At 40.2% G+C, this 25,591-nt stretch overlaps 1 protein-coding gene across 1 annotated transcript in view; it reads left to right on the top strand.

Annotated features, from left to right (window-relative positions):
- The window catches only part of LOC139407666 (BMP/retinoic acid-inducible neural-specific protein 3-like), a 108,064-nt gene extending 106,093 nt beyond the window's left edge, over window positions 1-1,971 (top strand). Inside the window, exon 8 of the mRNA XM_071151510.1 lies at window positions 252-1,971. Within this exon, the coding sequence (XP_071007611.1) occupies window positions 252-1,368 (1,117 nt within the window). The 3' untranslated portion in view covers window positions 1,369-1,971. The remainder of the gene's footprint in view (window positions 1-251) is intronic.
- Window positions 1,972-25,591: the final 23,620 nt, after the last annotated feature.

Genomic DNA, 25,591 nt, shown 5'->3' with positions numbered 1-25,591 from the left:
ATAATTTATATATTGTTATTTCTTCAGGAAAATACAGCTATAGGATGACATGAACCTATGGGAGATTCAACTATTTATTGGGGAATATGTGGTTATTCTAGTGAACCTGATATCATAGTGCAGATAGTATTCCCAGAACTGCAAAGTGCACTATACAGTGTATGGCCATACTAAGTGCATTTCCATAAAAATAAAATAATAATATACTGTCTGGAAGGTGATCTGTATTTGTGTTTGAGTGTGTTTTGCAGGTCCTTCAGCTACTGGCTGAACTACATCCTGTCCATCATGTACTGCAGTGAGAACAACTACATAGGTTCCTACCTGGAGGAGACAAGGAGCTGCTCTTGCCCCTACGACCATCCGTCCTGCCAGGGTGTCATCCCTTGCACTGTGGGCGATGCCTCTTTCTGCGCCTCTTGCTCCTATGACAACCGCTCCCGCTGTGCCAGCTGCAACCCTGGGTACATGCTCAGCCAGGGGGTCTGCCGCAATGAGGTCCCAGACTCCACGGACCACTACATCAGCTTCGAGACAGACCTGCAGGACCTGGAGCTGAGATACCTGCTGCAGAAGAAAGACAGCCGTATTAGCATCCATGGGATCTTCGTCAGCAACGACGTCCGACTCAACAACTGGTTTGACCCATCGTGGAGGAAGAGGATGCTGTTGACATTGAAGAGCAACAAGTACAAGTCCAACCACGTCCACATGCTCCTGGGGATGACCCTGCAAATCTGCCTAACTAGGAACAGCTCCCTGGAACCAGTGCTGTCTGTCTACATCAACCCCTTCGGGGGAAGTCACTCTGAGAGCTGGAGCATGCCCATAGACCAGAACAGCTATCCTGATTGGGAGAGGACTAAACTAAACATTCCCCTGGACTGTTACAACTGGACATTGACTTTGGGTAACAAGTGGAAAACGTTTTTTGAGACTGTCCACTTCTACCTGCGGAGCAGGATCAGGGCTCCATTGCCCCAAGGGAACGGCTCGGTGTACTACGAACCTTTCGAGTTTCTGGAGCCCGGTAAGAACCTGGGCTACATGAAAATAAATAGCATCCAGGTGTTCGGCTATAGTATGCATTTTGACCCGGAAGCGATCCAGGACCTGATTCTGCAGCTGGACTACCCGTACACTCAGGGATCGCAGGACTCAGCCCTGCTGCAGCTGCTGGAGATCAGGGACCGGGTCAACAGACTGTCCCCTCCCGGACCTCAGCTCCTGGACCTGTTCTTCTGTCTCCTGCGCCACCGCCTCAAATTATCCACCACAGATGTTGTCCGAATACAGGCAGCGTTGCAGGCTTTCTCTGCCAAACAGCCTAATTCCATGGAATACGAAACAACCAAATTATGTAGCTAATAAGGTGCCAGTGTCCAGATATGCAGATGCTTGTGCTGCTATCACACTGACCTGATTACAGTTAAGAGCAGTTTTGGAAGGCACTGAGGGACATTTTGGTTATGATCTCAAGAGATATGCATTTGGATTCATGTAAAATTATAACTTTCTGGAAATGTGTTGTGTCATAGACACATAAGGGGGCTTCACCATGTTCACTTTGCCTTTTTACATAATAACAATAAAACTCAGACTTTCTGACCATTATCGATATCAAAAGATGTATCATCACTGATATGTTGCCCATGTCCTGACATCCTTAAATAGCACAGATCTCAATCACTTACAATGTGATGCTTTTGCTGATAATGAAGTGTTATCTCGACAGTGTGTTTGGTTTGACACCAGCATGGCTTTAGGTCCTTCACTTTGTTATTAAACACAACCCATGTTTTTATACTCACACTCTTCAGTTTAATCCTACCCCACCCCATGTTCAGAGCTTCATGAGTCAATATGGAAATCAACTGTTCCTTGTTTAACTTTTTTTTCCATATGTTTAAATTCCCACAAATTGGAGTTACAGTACTTCAGACGTACAGAAATAAAACACGATAAATGCAGTGGCTAGTATGTTATGTTACATGTAATTTTATTTTTTATAATGCAGTTGTTTGTGAACAGTTACTAAGCAATGTCCATATGCTGTATAACATTCTGAATTTGTTAATTCACTAAATAAAAGTCATTTTTATGTCCTGTCTGTAAATAGTGTAGATACTCCATCTAGTGTCTAATTTTCTCAGACATAATATATTACTTAAATCCACCTCATATTTATATTTGATCTTTAGTTCATTAATCTAGATGATAACATATTTGATGCAAATTGAACAAAATTAGACATACTAGTACTGTTAGTTGGTCCCAGATCCTATCAATTAGTACCAATTCACTAAATGACAGTGTTAAATGGAAGTGTGTCAGTTAAGATTATATTTAAATCTTAATCTCCTCTCTAAGGAGGACAAGCTTCATGCAAACCACAGAAAATATCATTAAGATGTTCCATTCATTCATTTAGCGCATCGAAAGGATTTCTTATCCCATATTTTAGGACCAGGACAGATATTCCATGAAATGTTGCCTTATGTGAATCTTTACAATTAATCTGTGTAAAAGATTTAGACAAGGCTACATTGCCAGACAACAGTCTAATACATTAAAGTCACAACAAACCCTAGAGCACCACTTGCTCCAGTGTTTGCCATTAAACACCAGGTGACTTGTTCTTAGACTAATGACTTTATCCCTTGGATATCCTTGAAAACAATCCAGCCAATGCATTGTGTGAGAAAAAAGTGTAAAATACTAAGAGAGGCAGCTTGGAAAGTTTTCTATAATTTATGATGGCCAGAGTGGGGGCATTTATTAGTTATTGATATACTTTATTCTCTTCATTCTGGCTGTCAATATTTAGTACCTTTTCAGAATGCTGGGGAACACGAGGTATGAATCTAAGGCATATTAGGTGCAAATCCAGTTCAGAAAAAGAAAACACTGAGCTTAATTGGAATGTCTGATGAGATAACAGTAAAACAAAAGTGGCATGGATACACTTGAAATGTGAGTTGAAGGACTATTCATTGTGTTTGATTCAATTACATTGATAGGTGGGTGCAGGTATATGTTATGTTTGGCTATTAGTGAGACATGGCTATCCCTAAATAAATCCCATCACTCATTCCAGTGGTTTGCATAGTTGGCAGGGCAGCAGCAGGCTACACTGCGCCGAAAATTGCTTCACCAAAGGTCAGCCAGGTCTGTGAAATCTAGTTTACAGTGACAAACTGAGAATAACCCAGCTTTGGCCCTCTCTCTGTCTCTTTCATTTCCATTGATGGATGGCGGCTGGAGGAAGAGAGACAGGCAGCGTATCAAAGCTCATTATCTCAGGTGTTTTTCTCACTAGCTGGTAGTCTCTTGTAATCTGTAGACTTGTATGTTTTACTCTAGGTCCTGGAATAAAGGTATTCAGCTGAGAGGCCTCAGAGAGAGAAATCTTTTGGTTATCCCAACAGCGGGCCTGATGGGAGTCAAGTGTTTACATCCTGGTTTAAATCTACCAACCCTAGCTGAGCTCTTGCTCCATCACTCAGAATGACAACTGTAGGCAATGAGACAAACATTCTACAGCATTAGCTCAGACACATGCAAGGAAGAAGGAGGGAAATAATAAATAGAAAACAGGGGTGGCCAAACCTCCTGCCGAAGAGCTACTGTAATGCTTTAACACATCTGACTCCCCTTACAAAAATAAATTAGTTGCTGCAAACTAAATAGTGTGCCACAAAATATACCAAAAGTTTGCCACTAGTGTTGAATCTGCAGCAAACATTTGGCAACAATAATATGTATTGACACTAGTGGGAAAACAGTTTGCCAGAGGTTTTTTTCTTGCAGACAATTCTCTCATGATTCAATTTCAATTTGTGGCAACAAGTTTTAAGGCCAGTAACCGTTGATGATCAATCAAGGCGATTGGAAACATCTGTTCGAAAATGGAAACCTAGCTACCTACCAAAGTTGTCTGGTGAGTGTCTAATTTATTAATTAAACTTCCAAATAAACTTTTAAATTGTATTAGCTAAATGATGCCTAGTTAGCAATGTCATGTTTTATGGGATAGCGTGAAACACATTTTGTTGATACCAGTTTCAATCTGTCAGCTCCACTGACTGACTGGCTAGTGCTTAGTTAGCTAACATTAGCTATCATATTTCTGCTATCTAACTAATGATTTGCCTAAACACAATTTTTATGTGAATATGTTGCTGTCTTTTAATACCAATATGCTAGCGTCACGGTTCAGTAGCATGTTAGTTAGCACAACAGCTAAGGTAGGTTGATGCAGGTAGCTAGCAACAGTTGATTTGACATCAGAGCAAAACATCGCTTTTGCAGATGGATACCCTTCCCTTACCCGTGATGTTGAAGAGGCTGTATTGGGAGGATGATGCATCAATACCCTGGAAATATGTTTGAGGTGCACTCACTCATAACACTTTTTTGAGTGATAAATGAGTAACGTAAACTCGTACATCGCCTTGGTCATATTGCCCTTATTTTAGCGCCCCAAAAACGTAATACTTCCAGATCAATTGTAATGTCAATACCATTGTAAAGCACAATTTATCCCCTTTCCAACAAATTCAATTACATGACCTAAACACTGCCCGTTTCTGCATAATTCAAGCAGGCAATGAGCCCCGTCGGGTCTTTAAAAAAAATGGCAGATGGGGAAGCGAAATTAATGCGTGATAGTGAGAAGGACAGATGTCGTGGGGGAAAATTGCTTTTTCACTCGATCTGTCCACCTTATCGCCTCTAAAATGTAAAGAAAACACTATAAAGAGTTTATATAATGTGTCATTACATACCTATTTGAAGGTTTGTGTCGAATTTGAATCAAGTTTTTAGGGCGGTGCTAAAGTGACCTTAGAAGTAAACAGCGGCTTTGAGAATGATGATCGCATGCAATGATGACAAAAAAAATGACTAGGTATCCCCCCTTACCCCCGTCACTGTCCATTTCTTGTTTTTAAACAATGAGAGAAGTGCTACACCTGGTGGAGAGAGATTGTAAGACGGAAATAGTTGCTTTATGCATGCTGTACGTTACGACATGACACGTCAAGATGTAACGGAGGGTCAGTTTTTTCAACTTTTCTCCAATACTATAGAGCCATTACCATGTCGATCAGCGCTTGATTAGAAACCTAGTTCACACCCCCGATTTTGAAGTCATCACAGTCACTACAGTCCCATTAGTTTTCTTTGTAGCCTTGTTTGAATGTCGCGGTCACACACATTTGTACGGAATGGGGTGAGTTTACATTATATCATCTTCAAGATTGATAAGGTAAGTAAATACATGACCATGCTCGTGACACTAGCTTACTGAAGTGTTTACACGGAATATAACTAGCTAAATGTACGTTTTTTTTGTTGACATTTGGCTAGCTAACTATGTCAGTGTCTGTAACGGTAGCTAGCTAACTTAGCTAGTTTAGTCTGACACTTCTTCTGGACTGTATCGGACACTGTTTCACTCGTTAGCTAAATTAGCTGGTTAGCTTGCTACGTTACCATATCTAGATTTTACTTATTCTCCATCTGGGTTCATTTAACCAAGCTATGTAGCAGGCTTATCTCAACTTGCATGGGGATTCATTGAGTTCGTCAGCATTACTGTACTGGTTTTAAATGGTTTTTGACAGTGGCAGCTTTAGTCAGACTTGTTAGGTTGTGGAGGATAGATGCAAATTCTGTAAGCTAGCTAACGTTAGAGTTGACCTTAAGTTTGATGTAGCCAAGTTAGTTTCTAACATTCCTTTATTTCTGTACTTAAATGCCTAGGTCAAGGCCAATGAGCAAGAGGACAAGTACATTAGAGTGTCTCGTTTGAGAAACAGACGCCTCACAAGTCCTCAACTGGCAGCTTCATTAAATAGTACCCCCAAAACACCAATCTCAACATCAACAGTGAAGAGGTGACTCCGGGATGCTGGCCTTCTAGGTAGTTGCAGAGAAAAAGCCATATCTCAGACTGGCCAATAAAAATACAATATTAAGATGGGCAAAATAACACAGACACTGGACAGAGGAACTCTGCCTAGAAGGCCAGTATCTCAGAGTCACCTCTTCACTGTTGACGTTGAGACTGGTGTTTTGCGGGTACTATTTAATAAAGCTGCCAGTTGAGGACTTGTGAGGCTTCTGTTTTTCAAACTAGATACTCTAATGGCCTTGTCCTCTTGCTCAGTTGTGCACCGGGGCCACCCACTCTTTCTATTCTGGTTAGAGCCCATTTGCATCGTTCAATGAAGGGAGTAGTACACTGCGTTGTAAGAGATGTTCAGTTTATTGGTAATTTCTCTCATGGAATAGCCTTCATTTCTCAGAACAAGAATAGACTGATGAGTTTCAGAAGAAAGGTATTTTTTTCTGGCCATTTTGAGCCTGTAATCGAACCCACACATGCTGATGCTCCAGATACTCAACTAGTCTAAAGAAGGCCAGTTTTATTGCTTCTTCAATCAGGACAACAGTTTTCAGCTGTGCTAACATAATTGCAAAAGGGCTTTCTAGTGATCAATTAGCCTTTTAAAATGATAAACTTGGATTAGCTAACACCACGTGCCATTGTAACACAGGAGTGATGGTTGCTGATATTGGGCCTCTGTACGCCTATGTAGATATTCCATTACAAATCATACATTTTCAGCTACACTAGTCATTTACAACATTATCAATGTCTACACTGTTATTTTAATAGACAAAAAATGTGCTTTTCTTTAAAAAACAAGGACATTTCTAAGTGACCCCAAACTCGAGTGGTAGTTAGTGTACATTATATACACAGCTACCATAGATAGTCTGGACATTTTACCATACTTGCTGTATTGTTCATTTGTACAAATATTCTGTCACAGTGACCAACCTGACACACAACATACACATCACAGGCAGCTCATGTGCACTTAGGGGTAAAGTGCCTTGCACAAGGGCACAACAGCAGTAGGTAGTTTATAGACATATTTTAGCTGGTAACCCACTGGCTGACGGATCACGTCCTGCAGATTTCCCAGCAAGCTGCTCAGGGGTTAGAATATCGGCATGCCTTTCTAACCTTGAAGCTACTGCCGCCCCTATTCATTTTGCTCTTCCCTCAGTCCCTTGCCTTTTGTTCAACCATATGACCTGGCTTATCAACCCTTCTTTCAAAGTATTTAATTTAGAAATGTGGGTGAAACTATCCCTTAAAATCTCCCCCCTAGCAGTTAAGCCTAGCGGTTAAGAGCGTTGGGACAGAAACTGATAGGTCACTGGTTCGAATCCCCGAGCCAACAAGGTGGGAAAATCTGCCATTCTGCCCTTGAGCAAGGCAGTTAACCCCCCCAAAAAACTGCTCCCCGATGCGTCAAAGACGTGGTGTCGATTAAGTCAGCCCTCCACACCTCTCTGATTGAGATCGTTTGGGTTAAATGCGGAAGTTGTGCAACTGATTAGGTACTCCATTTTACCCTCTCTTTTGAAGGGGAAGAGATGGACCAGGAAACGCTCTTGCTTTTGGACAACTCGACTATAGCCTGAAGTTAAAGAAGAACATAAAAGCCTTACGCAGTTATTGTTCTGTAAATGCTAATTTTTTTATACATGGGGGGAGGTCCTCGTAACACACAGGATTGTGGACACACAAAGGGACACACCAAGGGACACACCAAGGGACACACCAAGCTTGAGCAGGAGTGACGTAGCCAGGTACATGTTGAAAGATTTGTTGTGTATTTAAAAAAATATATTGTTATTTGTTATGCGCATCTGCTGGATACTCCAGGCATTGTGAGTTACATATTTTACAAAAACATTATAATATAATTCTATTTGCTGTGATTCACTAGACTGGCTGATGTGACCCACAGAGCAGGGAGAGCTGTGACCACACTGGTCTGGAAAGGAGACTGTTTGTTAATGCAATATTTGCAAATAAATTGTGCAACAGGTTTTGATTGGTTCTCTCAAGTGTTTGATTTTTCCTCGGGGTTGAGACCTCTCATTTTTTGGATTTGAAAATCCAACCATTGTAATAGAAGGGGGCGGCGCTCAGGGGCTGTGGGTGTTTGAGTGAGAAAGACTCAGAGGAGAGCCAACCCGTAAAAGCACAGCCCCCTTCATTTTTGCCGCATTGTGCTGACAATATAAAAGAGACATTCCAGACTCTAAAGTCAGGAGGACTTCAAGAGTTAGGTGTTAGCCAGCTTTAACTGCAATGGAAAGGTAATTGTTTCTCTGTCTACAACATAACACAATTTGAAGTCTCACAAGCATTAGAAACAGCATTGGGTGTGAATACGGTGGGAACGTGGATCTGAGCAAGTGGGATATGTATGTAAATGTCAAGTTGTCTATTTACGTCAATGTATTTTTTTGTTTGTAAAAAAAACAAAGTAAAATATAAGTTAAAGAAATAATAATTGTCTGCTTAACTACAGATTGCACCAAGACTTCTACATTTTAAACCCGGACTGCTGAAACTAATAACTGGATCGCGGTCTTCAAGAACAAAAAACTTTGCTTCGCCAGCCCAGAGAGAAACAGTCCCAATATCTTCTCTTTGAAGTGCAGGTATAGTTTGATATGACCCTGCTGGGGGTGCCTCAGATGATAATGTCTTTTTTTAACCTGAAACAATCAAGTTATTCACTAAAGATTATTCTCTCTAGACACAGAAGGTGACATCACTTTAATACTTCTGCCAGTGGTCCTCCCATCACCAGTCTACAATATCGGCAGGAAGACATTCCAACCCAGCTTCAATGAGACTAGAAAGTCCTTCAATGACTTGCAGCCTGTGAGTTTAAATAGTGGATAGGCATAGGGAGATAAGTATTTTGTAAACCTTGAATGAAAGGAACAGAATTCCAAAATCTGTTACGCATAACTGCACACTCCAAGAGATTAGCAAGATTTCCATCCAATTCATGACAGATTTTCAAGCGAAAATTCTAAAATCTGCATAAAACAATATCCCACCATAGATGTTTCCAGCAAACAGACTTTTTGCGGATAAAAGGCTTTGCTCAGTTATCATTTAGTTCATGTAAATAATTCTGTAGTTGTCCCATTAAACATCCTAAGGTCAACATCCTAACATCCCCATAGTATTCAGATTTCTTTCTTGTAAATGTTTTAGCTACAAGAAAATATTAAATAAACAATTTGGGAAATTTCCGGTCTTTGCAGATGTTGTATTGCATCTATGTTTATCTATTAGACATTGAACACAACATATTTCTACATTTAGTATACTTCATTTTTTTCTCTGTGAAGTAAGTTAATTTAAAGTTATGCGATTTGGTTTATGTAGATACATTTAAATTTGGTTTAACACACAGTAGCCAAAAACCTGATCTAATTTGCATATTCATACTAAGTTTGCAGCAAACAGAATGTTCACCACAGGTTCCCAGAATTGTTTGCATTTAAAAATATGAGCTTGATGCAAATGTGTGGCAAATTGGCCAAAGGTTTGCCACAACTGTTTGCCAGAAGCATGTATTTTCGGGAAGGATATATTTTGAGTACAAATGTTTAGGTGTATAAATTATATTTATACACTTTAGGTTTCTCTGCCAGAGGGGCTAAGTGAAACTAATTTACTGGCAATACAACTAAATTAATGGAGTGCAGGGATCAGAACACATAAAGGGGTAATTCTGTCTGAAAGTTACATTAACATCCTAAGAGTGCAATTGTGAAAAGGGAGCCCATAAAAATTGGTCTGCCAAATGCAAATTCACCTTTCACTTGGCTCAACTCTGCAACTCATCCAACTTTCAATCAATCAACATTTCCACTGGATTAGAAAAGGCAAGGCTTTTCTCCAAATTGTCAGATTTGTGCATAGCTCTGAAATACATGAGATGCATTTGATAATGAAGCAGAGATGAGGGGAATTCTGATTTATGTTCCTTACCTCGTTTGACACTCGTTTGACATTGTTTAGGAGTGGCATTTCAAAGGAATCTACTTTCCATTAGCTCTCCAATTACTAACATTGATTGGTGCCTTTTCTTGAAAGATAAAAAATCATGTCCATAATAAGTGTGTTAAGTAGTAAGAACATCCAGGTCCAGGCACTACTTCTATCAATGTTGTTTGGTTCTAAAGTTACTGTTAAAACACAATTATTTTCTTTTTTTATGGGGTAACTACTATTGTGTGTTATTTCCTTGTGAAAAGCTCTACTACTGTTTGTTACAGTGATGAACCCATGCCAGGGCCCACCTGTACCATGGTGTCGTGAATACTGTGTTGCTTTCCCTTCAGTACCAATTTCAAAGTGGTGTCAAATCTTAGAGTAGTTGCATGGCTGGAGCAGTATTTAAATGGGACAGTGAAAACAGGAAGGTGAAATACCTTACATTACTCCAGGAAAAACTGTGGGCGAGACAAAAACACTATCTCTGTTATTTCTCCAGACATGTGCTTCCTTTTCTTTCCCTCTCCCTTGTCCACCTTTTTCTCAACATCACAGTGCACCCTCTTGCCCAACCTAGTTACACCTGCCAAAACACCCTTAGTCTGTCGAAATACCATTTGCTTTTTCCCACTCGTCAGTCACTCAGTCGCACTAGCTAGAACTTGAATACTTGCAAATATTCTGGTGGACTTAACGGGCTAATGGCGGAAGAATTAACCCCCTGGCTGGGTCAAATATCCATAGCCTAAACTTAATAACCCAGCACCAACATATCACTGTAAACCCCAATACATTTTTTACTCTAATTTTAACTCGTAGTTTTAGTAAATCAACTCAAACGCCACTTCAGGGCAAGGTGCAATTAAGGCAGACACCTCAGTTCAACTTAACATGGAAAACTAATGCAGGGGCAACATGTAGAGACTGAGCAACCATAACAGTGTTATGACTTGTTTGTGCATAATATTTGTGAAAGCATTTACGTAGGCCGGGCTCTCAGAAATCCCTCGCTGTGAAGTGTATGAAGGGCTCAGACACATGAGGAGCTGGGATGAGATTGCCTTAATTGTGACAAAGACCGGGAGGAGAGGTGTTCTGTAATATTAACCACAGGACACACTCTAATCCAATGAGCAGCAGTGGAATAATAGTTTGAGAGTAGAATCTCACTCTCCCTCACTGGGGGACTGGAAAGGAAGCTCAACATAAAGGAGAAATAATTGTTTATTTTGTATAACAATGCTTCTCAGCGAGGTAAAACATCGAGAAGTGGGTACAGCGGGTGCCTCGCAGAGCTTCTGAGAGTTATTGGCATTCACAAACACCCTCTCATTTGTCCACACTCAAAATTGTCATTTTTTTCAGGGACTCCTGTATTTCTGTTTGATTGGCACGGTGCGCTGGAAGGGGTTGCTACGGTTTGCCAAACAGAATAAAAATCTTGATGCTTGTCACTTGCACCCCTGTAGTATCTGACCCCTAGCCCTCTTTCTCCAGGGTGTTTCCTCATTTAGGATAGGTTTTCACTCATGGATCTCTTTCCCTCTTTCTTTCTCTCCCTCAACCACCTGATTTAGGGCACATCCTCATTATGTGCATCCTGATACCTGCCACGGCTAATGAGGAGAGGGACTGGAGCAGCAAAGTTGGAGCGTTTAGATTAATGAGAGTAGTACAGCAGTGAAATTTGGGAATAGTGTCCACTCTAGTCTCCCGAGCTGTTCATTACTGTGGATATATGGCATTTTAGAACAGGGAGCTGAGTCGCTGCCTAATGATACAGTGGGATAAACACTGGGGACAGGTTGGCTCGGTCAGAACTGGAGACACCTATGGAGGTTTCTGCCAGAGGGAACGGCAACAAAGACAACATTATGTAGAGTTGATCTTGTCCCATGTTTTTATTAATTGATAAAGAACACATTTGTACTGTAGAGCCTTAATTAGAGAGGTACTGAAGAATAAAAGATGTCAAGTTAGGAAACCTGTATAGTCATAAAAAAATATATATATTGTGATGAGAACGCATCCAACTCTTTTTTTTTTAGTAGCTTTTGGGGTCAGTGTTGAAAAGTGTTGATCAACTCTGGAACTTAACAGCATAAACAACAAACAGCAAATGGAGGTCAAATTTTAACTGTATTGAGTCAGCGAAATCCATTTCAAAATGACTAAACCCAAACCTATTTTGGTGTCTAAATATGCTATTTAAACACAGTATTTATCACATACAAATTAAAAAAGTCAACATTCCACTCTTTTAGCATTGCTGATCCACTGCAAATCTGCAGTCCAATAACCTAGGCCTATTCATCCTCTCAGAACCCCAGCCCTCAAGACGGAGACAAATTATCCTTTGATTTGAAATGGACCATTTAATGAAATACCTGCATTCCTAACAAACACTCCCCCTCTTCCCCCCTCTCCTCCCCTACGGTTGTCTCTCTATTAGCGTCGGGGGACATAGCAGCGAGCCGAGCTGTACGTAGGACGTGGAGGTTGGCTGAGTGATTAACTAAACCTTGGGGCTGACAGGACTGCTATCCCCAGAGGGGGCCCCAGTTAGACTAATGTGGTTCTCTGTTTAACAAGGCTGGAAGAGGGAGAGAGGGATGGAGGTGGAGGAGGTAGTAAGAAAAGGGAGATAAAGGGGATGAAGGGAAGGATGGAGGAAATAGGAAAGTAGTTAGAAGTGGAGGAGTGTAAGGGGGTAATTAGAGAGAAGGAGTAGGTAGAAGAAGGGGATGAGAAGAAGCACAGGTTTAGGAGGACCGTAGCGATGCGTGGGTAAAATCACTTGGGAAGCCAAGCCCCCTCCCCCTCCAAAAAAGCCATATTACAACCTGTGTTGTGATAATTGCATAGTCTGCTCTATAACCTGTTAATTCATATACCTTGTGATCTGTTAATTCATATGCTTTAGACAATAAGACACAGTGGCAGAATAAATTCAACCACATCTTTGTTTTATCACAAAACCGGATAGCAACCTCTGTCCAGTTTAGTGCACAAAGCATATTACATGTAACAGACTGTTACATGACCTACAGCATGGTCAGGCAAGTTAATGTTTCATGTTCATGTTAATGTGACATTTTCTGACCACTAAAAAACTATTTATTTGCAACTTGCAAAGAAAGCAGGAGCTGCATCTAGAGAGACATGTAGAGACAGGTGCTGTTTTGCTCGCTGGGGTACTTTCTCCTGTGAGATACGTACATTCATCCTCTTGCGAACTGTGACCGAACAGCTCAAATCGGTCTTATCATACACTACAAAATTTGATGTTGTGTTTTTTACATTGGATAAAAGTAGAGACTCAGAGCTACAAAATTGTATATCATACACTACAGTTGAGGAACTAATTCTGCTTTAAATGTGGATAAACTTGTAAACTTGCCTTTGAATGTGTTGGTACTACTAATCGAGAGCCCATCTTTGTCTACATCCATTCAGCATCGTTCAGACCCTCTTAAGCTTTAGCCCCACCCATCTCTTTAAGGGTTGATCCGAGCCTTCTGTACTAACAACAGCAGTCAAGCACCCAAGCAACTTTCTAGCTACTTCCAGACACAAATGAGAATAGCTCACTGAACATTACTCACCCTAGCAGAGCTGGTTAGGCTGTTATGTTATCCAGAGTGTTGGTGACTGCAACTGTGCTGTCAGATTGTCTGTTCGGAAATTCAGAGGATTTTGCTCTCAGAGCATTCAGAGTGCACACCGGACACTCTGGCAGATGAGTAGGGTTGATCCGAACGTTCTGAACTCATAACGGCAGTCAAGCACCCAAACTAACTGGCTAACATCGGCTAGCTTGTGAATAGTAAAATCATACTTGTAACATTAGCTAGCGAGCCAGCCAGCTAACGTTAGCTAGCTAGCTACAGTGGTTGCTCCACTAAAAGTTTTGTGATTATGCTGCGGGACATAGAGGTCATTTGTGGTTTAGTACGATACCCTGCGTTACCACTTCTTTGCTAAAGTCCAGTGCAAGGTGGAGTTAGAGCACTGATTACGCTTTTGGGTCCTACTGTGTCTCTAATGACAATGAATGGGTGACATAAACCTAAATAGAAACTGATAATTGTGCATGACTTCAGTATTACTTACTAAAACTGTTGTTACACTAAGGTTTTTATTATTTTATTTATGTATTTATTTTATTTTACTCTTACTGTAATACTGTAGACCACTCCCGACCGGTCACGGTCGGGAGTGGAAGTTGTTGGGTGCAAGTTGTGGGAGCAAGTTGTGTTGCTACAGATGCTGGTTCAATACCCATGCTGCCCTCGACTGGGAGATCCATGAAATGATTGTAGGTTTTTGGTTACTCTCCCTCTAAAAACATAAATAAGTCATTCTAAATAACAAACTGGCTGTATTTACAAATTAGTAACAATAGCTCACCCCATGTTCAAGAATAGCCTTTTTCTCGCTCATTTTACGTTATTTGAAAACAATTATTATTATTATTAATTTAGAATTATATAAACGCCTGTTGGATATTCTCACAGATATATTATTAACCCTGTTATTAGCAGGACGATATGGCTCCCGAGTGGCGCACAGTGGGATTGCCTTGCAGTCCAGCTGTATCCACTGAAAGCAAGCAAGGTTCAAGGCACGAGTGCAGGGCACGGGACACACACTGGCAACACTTTAAGGGGCATTCCACTAATAATGGAGCTGACTAAGGAAACGTTCACGCTGTTCTGTTCTTAGTGCCAGTCTGCACGTTCAAACTTAAACAACGTAACTATAATGGCATCTATGCTGAAATAATGATAAAATACTCTTTCAAAATGCCAATGTTTATTTAGTTATGGATACATAACGAATTACTATGGGAATAAATATTACTGAATTACAGAAATATCCTCCAATCCTCTATATCTAATTATTGGCGGAGAGTCACTTCAAATTTTTCGATATACTGTAGGCCTACCATATGCGACATGAGTCTCACTAGTGTTGAGTAATGTGCTGTTAAAAGTGGTGTAGGTCTTATTTATTTAACCTGTTGCGTGTAGGGGGCAGTATGTTTGTTTTTGTCTAAAAAACGTACCCATTTGAAACTGCCTATTTCTCAGCCCCAGAAACTAGAATATGCATATAATTGTCAGATGAGGATAGAAAACACTCTAAAGTTTCCAAAAGTGTCAAAAGATTGTCTGTGAGTATAACAGAACTGATATTGCAGGCGAAAACCTGAGGAAAATCCAATCAGGAAATGCCTCTTATTTTGAAACCTCTCTGTTCCTATGCATGCCTATCCTCCAAGGTCCTAAACGATATCTTAACCGCCATCGATAAGAAACATTACTGTGCAGCCGTATTCATTGATCTGGCCAAGGCTTTCGACTCTGTCAATCACCACATCCTCATTGGCAGACTCGACAGCCTTGGTTTCTCAAATGATTGCCTCGCCTGGTTCACCAACTACTCCTCTGATAGAGTTCAGTGTGTCAAATCGGAGGGTCTGCTGTCCGGACCTCTGGCAGTCTCTATGGGGGAGCCACAGGGTTCAATTCTTGGACCGACTCTCTTCTCTGTATACATCAATGATGTCGCTCTTGCAGCTGGTGAGTGTCTGATCCACCTCTATGCAGATGACACCATTCTGTATACTTCTGGCCCTTCTTTGGACACTGTGTTAACCTGTTATGGCTGCAATCCCGATACCGGGATTGGTATGACAACTACCAGTGAAAATAGAGGGCGCCAAAATTCAAACCACAGAAATCTCATAATTACAATTCCTAAAACATACATTTGTCTTATATCATTTTAAATCTTTTTTTGTTGTTAATCCCACCAAAGTATCTGATTTCAAATAGGATTTTCAGCAAAAGCACTACAAACGACTATGTTATGCAAGTTTTGTTTGATGAAGTTCATATTTATATTTAAAAAATCAGAGTTTACATTGGTGCGTTAGATTCACCAGTTCCAAAAACATCAAGTGATTTCACATAGTCACATCATTCAACAGAAATACTCATCATAAATGTAGATGATAATATGTGTCAGTTATGTGTCAGATTTAAAAAAAAACTTTACGAAAAAAGAAATGCATGCAATAATCTGAGACGGACCTCAATTTAAAAACACCACAGCCGCAAAGATGGCGTCAACATAAACAAGAAATTACATGATAAATATTCCTACATCAGAAAGCACTCCAGGAATCCCAGGTCCACAATAAATGTCTGTTTTGTTCGAAAATGTCCGTTATTAATGTCCAAATACCTTCTTTTGTTAGAGCGTTTGGAAAACATATCCAAACGTTAATTCTGGTCAGCGTTATATCGGACAAAAACTTTAAAAAGTGATATTACCGGTCGAAGAAACATTTCAAACTAAGTACAGAATCAATCATTAGGACGTTTTTAACATATAGCTTCAATAAAGTTCCAACCGGAGTACTCCTTCTTGTCTTCGTGAGCAATGGAACGCAAGTGACTACCATGAGGAAAAAGTGGGATCACAAAATGGCTGCTTGATGGACAGCTGATATATTCTGCTCCCATTCACTCCCACAACAACATAGAAGCCTCATTATTACTTCAATTGATGGTTGACATCTAGTGGAACCCCTAGGCAGTGCAACATTTCATATCTCAAGGGGATTTCATTGGGGACCCTGGTGAATACATACAAGCTCAGATTTCTGACTTCCTGTTTTGATTTCAATTCAGGACTTTGCCTGCCAATATGAGTTCTGTTATACTCACAGACATCATACAAACAGTTTTAGAAACTTCAGAGTGTTTTCTATCCAATACTAATAATAATATGCAAATATTAGCAACTATGACTGAGGAGCAGGCAGTTTGATATGGGCACCTTTCATCCAAGCTACTCAATACGGCCCCTGCAGTCATAAGAAGTTAACTTGTTGAATCTAGGGGTCATTTTTTTTTATTTTTGGAGAAATAACGTTCCCAAAGGAAACGGGCTATTTTTCAGGACCAGAAAATAGAATATGCATATAATTGACAGCTTAGGATAGGAAACACTCTAAAGTTTCCAAAACTGTACTGATACCATGAGGTGGCTTTTGGTTTTAATTTAGAATCCTCCAATCCTCAAAATGTAATTATTGAGAGTTAAGAGTTACGTCATATTTGGTCTACTGTAGGCGTAGCTAAATAGCCCAGTACTGTACTCCCGACCGTGATGTTGGACAGCTCCATATTTTCTGTTCCATCCTAACAGAAACTCAGGTTTTTCATTTTTGGGGGGAAGCAAGTATCAGTCAAACGTTTGGATACACCTACTCATTCCAAGGTTTCTCTTTGTTGAATAATCGTGAAGACATCACAACTATGAAATAATACACATGGAATCAGTTAACTTCTTGATCCTACTTGAGATGCAGACGTCAAGTAGGCACCTGGAAATGCAAATGCGCTACGCTAAATGCTAAATGTACTCGTTTAAACTCAAACCTTGATCAAAATTCACAAGCAGGGTATTGAATTAAAGCTACACTCGTTGTGAACCTAGCCAACAAGTCAGATTTTTAAAATGCTTTTCGGCAAAAGCATGAGAAGCTATTATCTGATTGCATGCACCACCTGAAAATGCATGAATGCGACGGAAACAAAGACTCTGCTTATCCGACGCAGCACAAAACGCAGAAATATAATATAAAACATTCATTACCTTTGACGAGCTTCTTTCTTGGCACTCCTATATGCCCCATAAACATCACTATTGGGTCTTTTTTTCGTTTAAATCGGTCCATATATACCCAAAATAGCTTTGTATGGAAGCTGTGTCATTCAGAAAAAAACATTGTTTTTAAACGCTGCGTAATTTTTTTAAATTAAAAAAGTCGACGATAAACTTTCACAAAACACTTCGAAATCCTTTTGTAATCCAACTTTAGGTATTAGTAAACGTTTATAATCTATCAAAATTATTACAGGGCGATGTATATTCAATAGCTCCTCGTTTGCAAATCAATGGCTGCCCATGTCCACATTAACAACATCCGGGTGAAGACTGGAAGAAACGGATGCCAGATAGATGGATTTTCAAACAATTAATTCAATTGAAAATGACGACAATGGCGACATCGTGTGGAATTTGTATGAATTGCATGCAGGTCGATATTAAATTCTGTCCTCTTTTAACAACTCATGGAAGTGACTTATGGAAATTATTTTTAGCTTTCAGAGAGCAGTTTTTCTTGCGTTTTTCAATGAAACACACGATCTGTTATAGTCACAGCCGTGATTTAACCAGTTTTAGAAACTCAGAGTGTTTTCTATCCACACATACTAATCATATGCATATACTATATTCCTGGCATGAGTAGCAGGACGCTGAAAAGTTGCGTGATTTTTAACAGAATTTTCAAAAAAGGAGGGGGTAGAAGTAAGAGGTTTTAAGAACAAATTATTATTTACATGGACAGCCTACTCCTTCCTCGCCGTCGGGGGATTGAACCCGGTCTCCCATGTGCCTGCATTCTCTAGTACAGCCACTATTGAAGGCTATCAAATGCTTCTCAAAGATGCCCTCCGGTGGTCAGACTAGCACTAACTAGCATTAACTTCTTATGGCTGGGGGGCAGTATTGAGTAGCTTGGATGAATAAGGTGCCCAAATTAAACGACCTGCTCCTCAGTCTCAGTTGCTAATATATTCATATTATTATTAGTATTGGATAGAAAACACTCTGAAGTTTCTAAAACTGTTTGAATGATGTCTGTGAGTAGAACATAACTCATATGGCAGGCAAAAACCAAAACAGGAAGTGAGAAATCTGAGGTTGGTATGTACTCAACTCAGTTCCCATTGAATTCCCCTTGAGATATTAATGATGTTACACTTCCTAGGGCTTCCACTAGATGTCAACCGTCTATTGAAATTTGAATGAGGCTTCTACTGAGTTGTGGGACTGAATGACAGCAGAATGAATCAGGTGTCTGGCAGTCATCCATTTTCTGGTCATGCGCATTTCACATGATAGCGACCTGCGTTCCATGGCTCCTGAAGACACAAAGGAATACTCCGGTTGGAACTTTATTGAAGATTAATGATAAAAACAACCTAATGATTGATTCTGTACTTAGTTTGAAATGATTCTTCGACCTGTAATATAACTTTTTAATTTTTTTGTCCGACGTAACGCTGACCAGAACGAGCGTTTGGATATGTATACCAAACGCGCTAACAAAAGTAGCTAATTGGACATAAATAACGGACATTATCGAACAAATCAAGCATTTATTGTGGACCTGGGGATCCTTGGAGTGCATTCTGATGAAGATCATCAAAGGTAAGGGAATATTTAGCATGACATTTATGGTTTATGTTGACCACAACATGGCGGCTATTTTGACTTGATTGTTCTGAGCGCCGTCTCAGATTATTGCAAGGTTTGCTTTTTCCGTAAAGTGTATTTGAAATCTGACACAGCGGTTGCATTAAGGACAGGTATATCTATAATTCCGTGTGTATTATCATCTACATTTATAATGAGTATTTCTGTTGAATTGATGTGGCTATGCAAAATCACTGGATGTTTTTAGAACTAGTGAATGTGCCAATGTAAACTCTGATTGTTTTATATAAATATGAACTTTATCAAACAAAACATGAAGTCCTATGAGTGTCATCTCATGAAGATCATCAAAGGTTAGTGATTCATTTTATCTCTATTTGTGATATTTTTGTGACTCCTCTCTTTGGCTGGGAAAATGGCTGTCTTTTTCTGTGGCTTGGTGGTGACCTAACATAATCGTTTGTGGTCCTTTCGCCATAAGTCCTATTTGAAATCGGACACTGTGGTGGGATTAACAACAAGACTACATTTAAAACGATATACGATTTGAGGAATGGTAATTATGAGATTTCTGTTGTTTTGAATTTGGCGCCCTGCACTTTCACTGGCTGTTGTCATATCATCCCGCTAACGGAATTGCAGCCCAAAGTTAATGGTACCAGTGGTTCACACTTAAAGAACGTGCCATAGAATTCTGAGGCAACATGCAAGCTGCGCCACAGTATGCTGCAACTTTTAAAGGACAAACCACAGTAACAATACACATTAACTTGAAATAAAGCCACATTCTGTCAAAATTAGAAACGTGTAATATCTGAAAATGTAGCATGGATGGACATGTCTCCATCTCCTTAGCTCTCATACTCGAATTCCACTGATTTCAAAACTCGGACCAAAAGAAAGTGGAGAGCATCACTTATGCAGTTTTACTGCACTGTACAGTGGTTCCTCCTTTAAAAGTTGCGAGCTTGCATCTCGGGACTTAGAGGTACCCAGCGTCACGGCTTCATTGTTCCAGACCACCACAAGGGGGAGTTAGAGCATTCATTATGCATTTGGGTCCCAAGGTTTTTATATGATGAATTGTGACACGAGCCACCCGTCCCTGGGTGAAGATGGCTGACAAAATGTACAATTGAGAGGGATATGTTAGTTAATGTAGAGACAAACGTTTGTGCATATTTTTTTGTCATAAAGTTGATTTACAAAAATTGCTATTTAGCAAGTTATCTGACTAGCTAACATTAGCCAGCTAGCTAGTGTTGGGAGAATGAATTTGTAATTCATGTTGTTTCATGTTTTATGGACTCCTGAGAAAACCAGCAAACCAGGCTGTCGTCTTGTGAAACAGTGGATGTAAAGAATCTAGCTAGCTAAAGCATTTACTGCAAATTGAATGTACAATTGTGTAAGCTTGCCTTGCAATGCAGCGGAAGTAACATAGCTAAATATTTACTTGCTTATTGTGTAGTGGAGGATAAAAATAACTGTATGCCTATGGATGTGTAGCTAGCTACAGTATGTAGCCAATTTGTGTATGGACCCTAAAACTGTTGGTATGAATATTAGTTCAGAACTCTCTATGAACCTCAGCTATCATAGTTGTTGTATCAACTTCAAGTCTGAGTGACATTAATGAAGCCGATGTGTAACCGGTGTGAAATGGCTAGCTAGTTAGCGGGGTACGTGCTAATAGCGTTTATATTGGTGACTTAACTCACTCTGAGATCTTGAAGTAGTTGTTCCCCTTGCTCTGCGATGTGTAGGAATGCTTTGAGGGTGGCTGTTGTCGATGTGTGCAGAGGGTCCCTGGTTCAAGCCCAGGTAGGGGCGAAGAGAGGGGTGTAAGGTACACTGTTTCATATGGATAGAGTAGAATATAATAACTTTATTGTGCCAAGGAATGCAAGTCCTATATACATGTACTGTAATTAATACCACGCATGAGATTCCCACATTGTAGCCTGTACATTGAATACATTCGCTGATCATGTACTCTTCCTTGGCAAATAAAGATGCGGTACAGTTATGAATCTCTGAGACATAATTTTTTCAGTCATATCAAACGCCATTATTTGAATGATGCTGTGTCTGCATGTACCGTATGTATTACAATTATACACTTCAACAATGTTTACCACCTTCTAGAACCCTATATGAATGGTTCCACCCGCCTTATTAGTATTTAAAATGTAATCGCAATACATTAAATATATCGTAAGGTCTTTCTTTGAGGGTAATTGAGACTAATTATACACTAACACAGTGGTGTTAGGTATCTCCTGGTTTACAGGCCACATCAGGGCTGCAAATTATGCTGACTTGCAAAGTGATGTGGAATTATTCTTCCCCCGAAACCTGCTTTCAGTATGACTGCCAGGGTAGGGAGATTGAATACTGAGACTACATCAATCATCTAAACTGGAACAACCATCTCAGTAATGGGTGAAATAAATCCAACATATTGGAATAGTCTCCAAAACTGTTATTTATCTTCGTGTACCATAAAATTAAGCAACTAATCAATGTACTTGCAAAAACACAGATCTTACAGTAAAACAAACAATTCTGAAAATCTGCCTGAAATAGTGCATGCTGGGAAACATTATATACAGTGCATTCGGAAAGTATTCAGACCCCTTCCCCTTTTCCACATTTTGTTACATTACAGCCTTATTCTAAAATTGATTAAATATTGTTTTTCCTTATCAATCTACACAGAATTGTCACACCTGCTCCCGTTCCCCCTTTCTGGTGCTCGAGGGCGCCAAGGGGCCCATCATTACGGGCATCTGCGCAATACTGGACTCACCTGGACACCATTACTTTGTTCATTGCCCCTCTATATCTGTCTGCTCCTCAGTTTGTTCCTCATGTCAGGACGCTGTACTTGTTTGTTTCTTGTCTATTATACGTTAAATGTTCACTCCCTGTAGTTGCTTGTCATCTCCCTGCGTCTGTCCTTACACATAATACCCCATAATGACAAAGTGAAAACAGGTTTTTAGAAATGTAGGGACATTCATTAAAAATAAAAAACAGAAATGCCTTTGCTTTGAGACTCAAAATTGAGTTCAGGTGCATCCTGTTTCCATTGCATCCTGTTTCCATCATCCTTGAGATGTTTTTACAACTTGATTGGAGTACACCTGTGGTAAATTCAATTGATTGGACATGATTTGGAAAGACACACACCTGTCTATATAAGGTCCCACAGATGACAGTGCATGTCATAGCAAAAGCCAAGCCTTGAGGTCGAAATAATTCTCTGTAGAGCACCGAGACAGGATTGTGTCGAGGTACAGATCTGGAGAAGGGTACCAAAAAATATCTGCAGAATTGAAGATCCCCAAGAACACAGTGGTTTTCTTAAATGGAAGAAGTTTGGAACCACCAAGACTCTTCCTAGAGCTGGCTGCCCGGCCAAACTGAGCAATTGAGGGTGAAGGCCCTTTGTCAGGAAGGTGACCAAGAACCCAATGGTCACTCTGACAGAGATCCATAGTTCCTCTGTGTAGATAGGAAAGCCTTCCAGAAAGACAACCATGTCTGCAGCACTTCACCAATCAGGCCTTAATGGTAGAGTGGCCAGATGGAAGCCATTTCTTATTTAAAGGCAAGTGACAGCCTGCTGGGAGTTTGCCAAACGGCACCTAAAGGACTCGCAGACCATGAGAAACAAGAATATCTAGTCTGATGAAACCAAGATTGAACTCTATTGCCTGAATGCCAAGTATCACATCTGGAGTAAACCTGGCACCACCCCTACAGTGAAGAATGGAGGTGGCAGCATCATGCTGTGGGGATGGGTTACAGCGGCAGGGACTGGGCAACTAGTCAGGATCGAGGGAAAGATGAACAGAGGAAAGTACAAAGAGATTCTTGATGAAAACGTGCCCCATAATGCTCACGACCTCAGACTGGGGCAAAGGTTCATCCAAAAGGACAACAACCCTAAGCACACAGCCAAGACAACGCAGGAGCGGCTTCGGGCAAAGTCGCAGAATGTCCTTGAGTGGCCCAGCCAGAGCCCAGAGTTGACCTCGATCAAACATCTCTGGAGACACCTGAAAATAGCTGTGCAGCAAAGCTTCCCATCCAACCTGACAGAATTTGAGAGGATCTACAGAGAAGAATGGGAGAAACTCCCCAAATAGGGGTGTGCCAAGTTTGTAGCATCATACCCAAGAAGACTTGAGGCTGTTATTGCTGCCAAAGTGTCTGAATACTTATGTAAATGTATATTTCAGTTTTTTTTTTAATACATTTGCAATATGTTTTGCTTTGTCATTATGGGGTATTGATACAATTCACATTCATGGGAATATGTACCAAATATAACTATTTAGTTCTAGCATGTATATAATGAGCAGAGCAAACACAAACAACTTAGAGATGTAAGTAAATAGTTGCTTAAAGACATTCTCAACTAGAAAACTCAGCAAGTGTTTTATTGGTACAATTTACACAATGAGCCACTTGTATAATGTGGTTCCTCCTTTAAAAGTTGTGAGTTTACACCGCGGGACTTAGAGGTACCCTGTGTCACGGCTTAATTTCTCCAGACCACCACATGGGGGAGTTAGAGCACTCAATATGCATTTGGGTCCCAAGGTATTTATATGGCCAATCATATCGAGTGGTTCCAATGACAAATTTGATGCGAGCCACGCGTCCCTGGTGTCTTTCTTTAGCAGAGATGGCTGACAAACCATTATGGTGGAAGCAAATGTTAGTAGTTTTAACGTCATAGCGAGCCAAGAAAAAATGTACAATTGAGAAGAATATGTTTGTTAATGTAGAGACCAACGTTTGTGCATATTTGTTTGTCAAAGTAAATTTATGAAAATTGCTATTTAGCAAGTTAGTTGACTAGCTAACATTAGCTAGCTAGTGTTGTTACATGAGTAGTAATTTGTAATTAATGTGGTTTAATGGTAAAATTCTCTGTCTCAGTTATTCTTACCCGCACCTACAGTCACACACCTCTTTCACTCCAAGGGGAGTTGAGTGTATCAGGGTGTTGTGTTCCCTCCGCCAAGAGGAGTGTGTAACAGCGTCACACACCAGCCTATCCACAGTCCTCTTCTTTTGCCTCACCTTTCAAAGGACATGGGCTCCTGCTGCACAGGCTAATAAGGCAGATATCTAGACTAGCATCACACCCCAACAACTATCCACAGGACCAGTCCTTTCACATCACCAAGCTGTGTCGTAGGAGTTGATGATGAGATTACTAAATTACCTGACCAGGAAAACTAGGGATACTTATACCTCAATTACATGATTATTGCAGGTGTTGAAGTTAAATATTATGCTTGGTAAATAAACAAAACTCATGTTACCTCCTACTTATGCTGAGACATTTACGAAACATTCAGGTACTGATATTAAGGTTTGTCATTTCTCTCTTTTGATACTCATAAATCGTATTTTCATTTGCATAGTGAGTTGATTTTGAGTGACTTGTCTTGTGTCAGCTGCTTAAACTGTTTTTTATTTGTTTTACTTGTCTGAGATCTCAGGAGGAATCAGGGCAATTCATTATTATTGGTAATTTAGAGGATGTTGGGGTGAATTTAAATGTCTGTTAATGTTTATTTGACAAATATGTCTCCGGGCTTTTGTGTTTTAGTTGCCAGGGATATGAAGTCAGTGCAGTTGATAAGTCACAATGTTCCGTACCTTGGTAAACTGATTTAGACCAACTACTACCAGAGGTGTGGACTCGAGACACGTGACTTGGACTCGAGTCACAAATATGATGACTTGCACCTCAACTTTGACTTTAACCTTTTGACTCAAACTTACTTGATACCACCCCCAAGCCCAAATATTAAAAATGATGCTATTAAAAAAAGTCTGCAGCGCATCAACTCTTCATTTAACGGATTACAGTTTGAATCGGACAGCAGCCAATCAAATTGTGCCAGCTGTGAAAAAGTTGCGCATGGCAGTGCAGAGAGAAAGTCGACGACGGGTGAATTCAGAAAGAGCGCTTGGAAAGATGATACCCAAAATTATCATTTTCGGATATAAAGACTACACTGCATCAACAAAAAAACAATTGCAACTTGCAAAACATGCTGGAAGAAAATGACAGAGGGAGGCGCAACAACTTCCAACTTTCTTCGCCATTTGAAGCTGCACAAAGAACGGTAAGTTGTGGTTAATATAGCTGACAGCTATATCATTCATAACTTTGCTAGTCTAGCATGTTGGCCAATGTAACATTAAATCAATGAGCTTCCACACAGTCAGTCAGTGCGGGAACGTGATCATTGCACCCAAGATTGAGCTACAACTGGTTAGGCTGTTGGTGGCCTAAATCCTGCCTGATGTTACCGCTGTTCATAAAGCAATTGACATATGTTAGCCTACTGTAGCCTACTGTGTGTG

The sequence above is a fragment of the Oncorhynchus clarkii genome, chromosome 4 (genome assembly GCF_045791955.1).
Source record: "Oncorhynchus clarkii lewisi isolate Uvic-CL-2024 chromosome 4, UVic_Ocla_1.0, whole genome shotgun sequence".
Lineage (NCBI taxonomy): Eukaryota > Metazoa > Chordata > Actinopteri > Salmoniformes > Salmonidae > Oncorhynchus > Oncorhynchus clarkii.
Note: the sequence above shows the minus strand (reverse complement) of the source record. Positions and strands in the feature narration are given on the sequence as shown.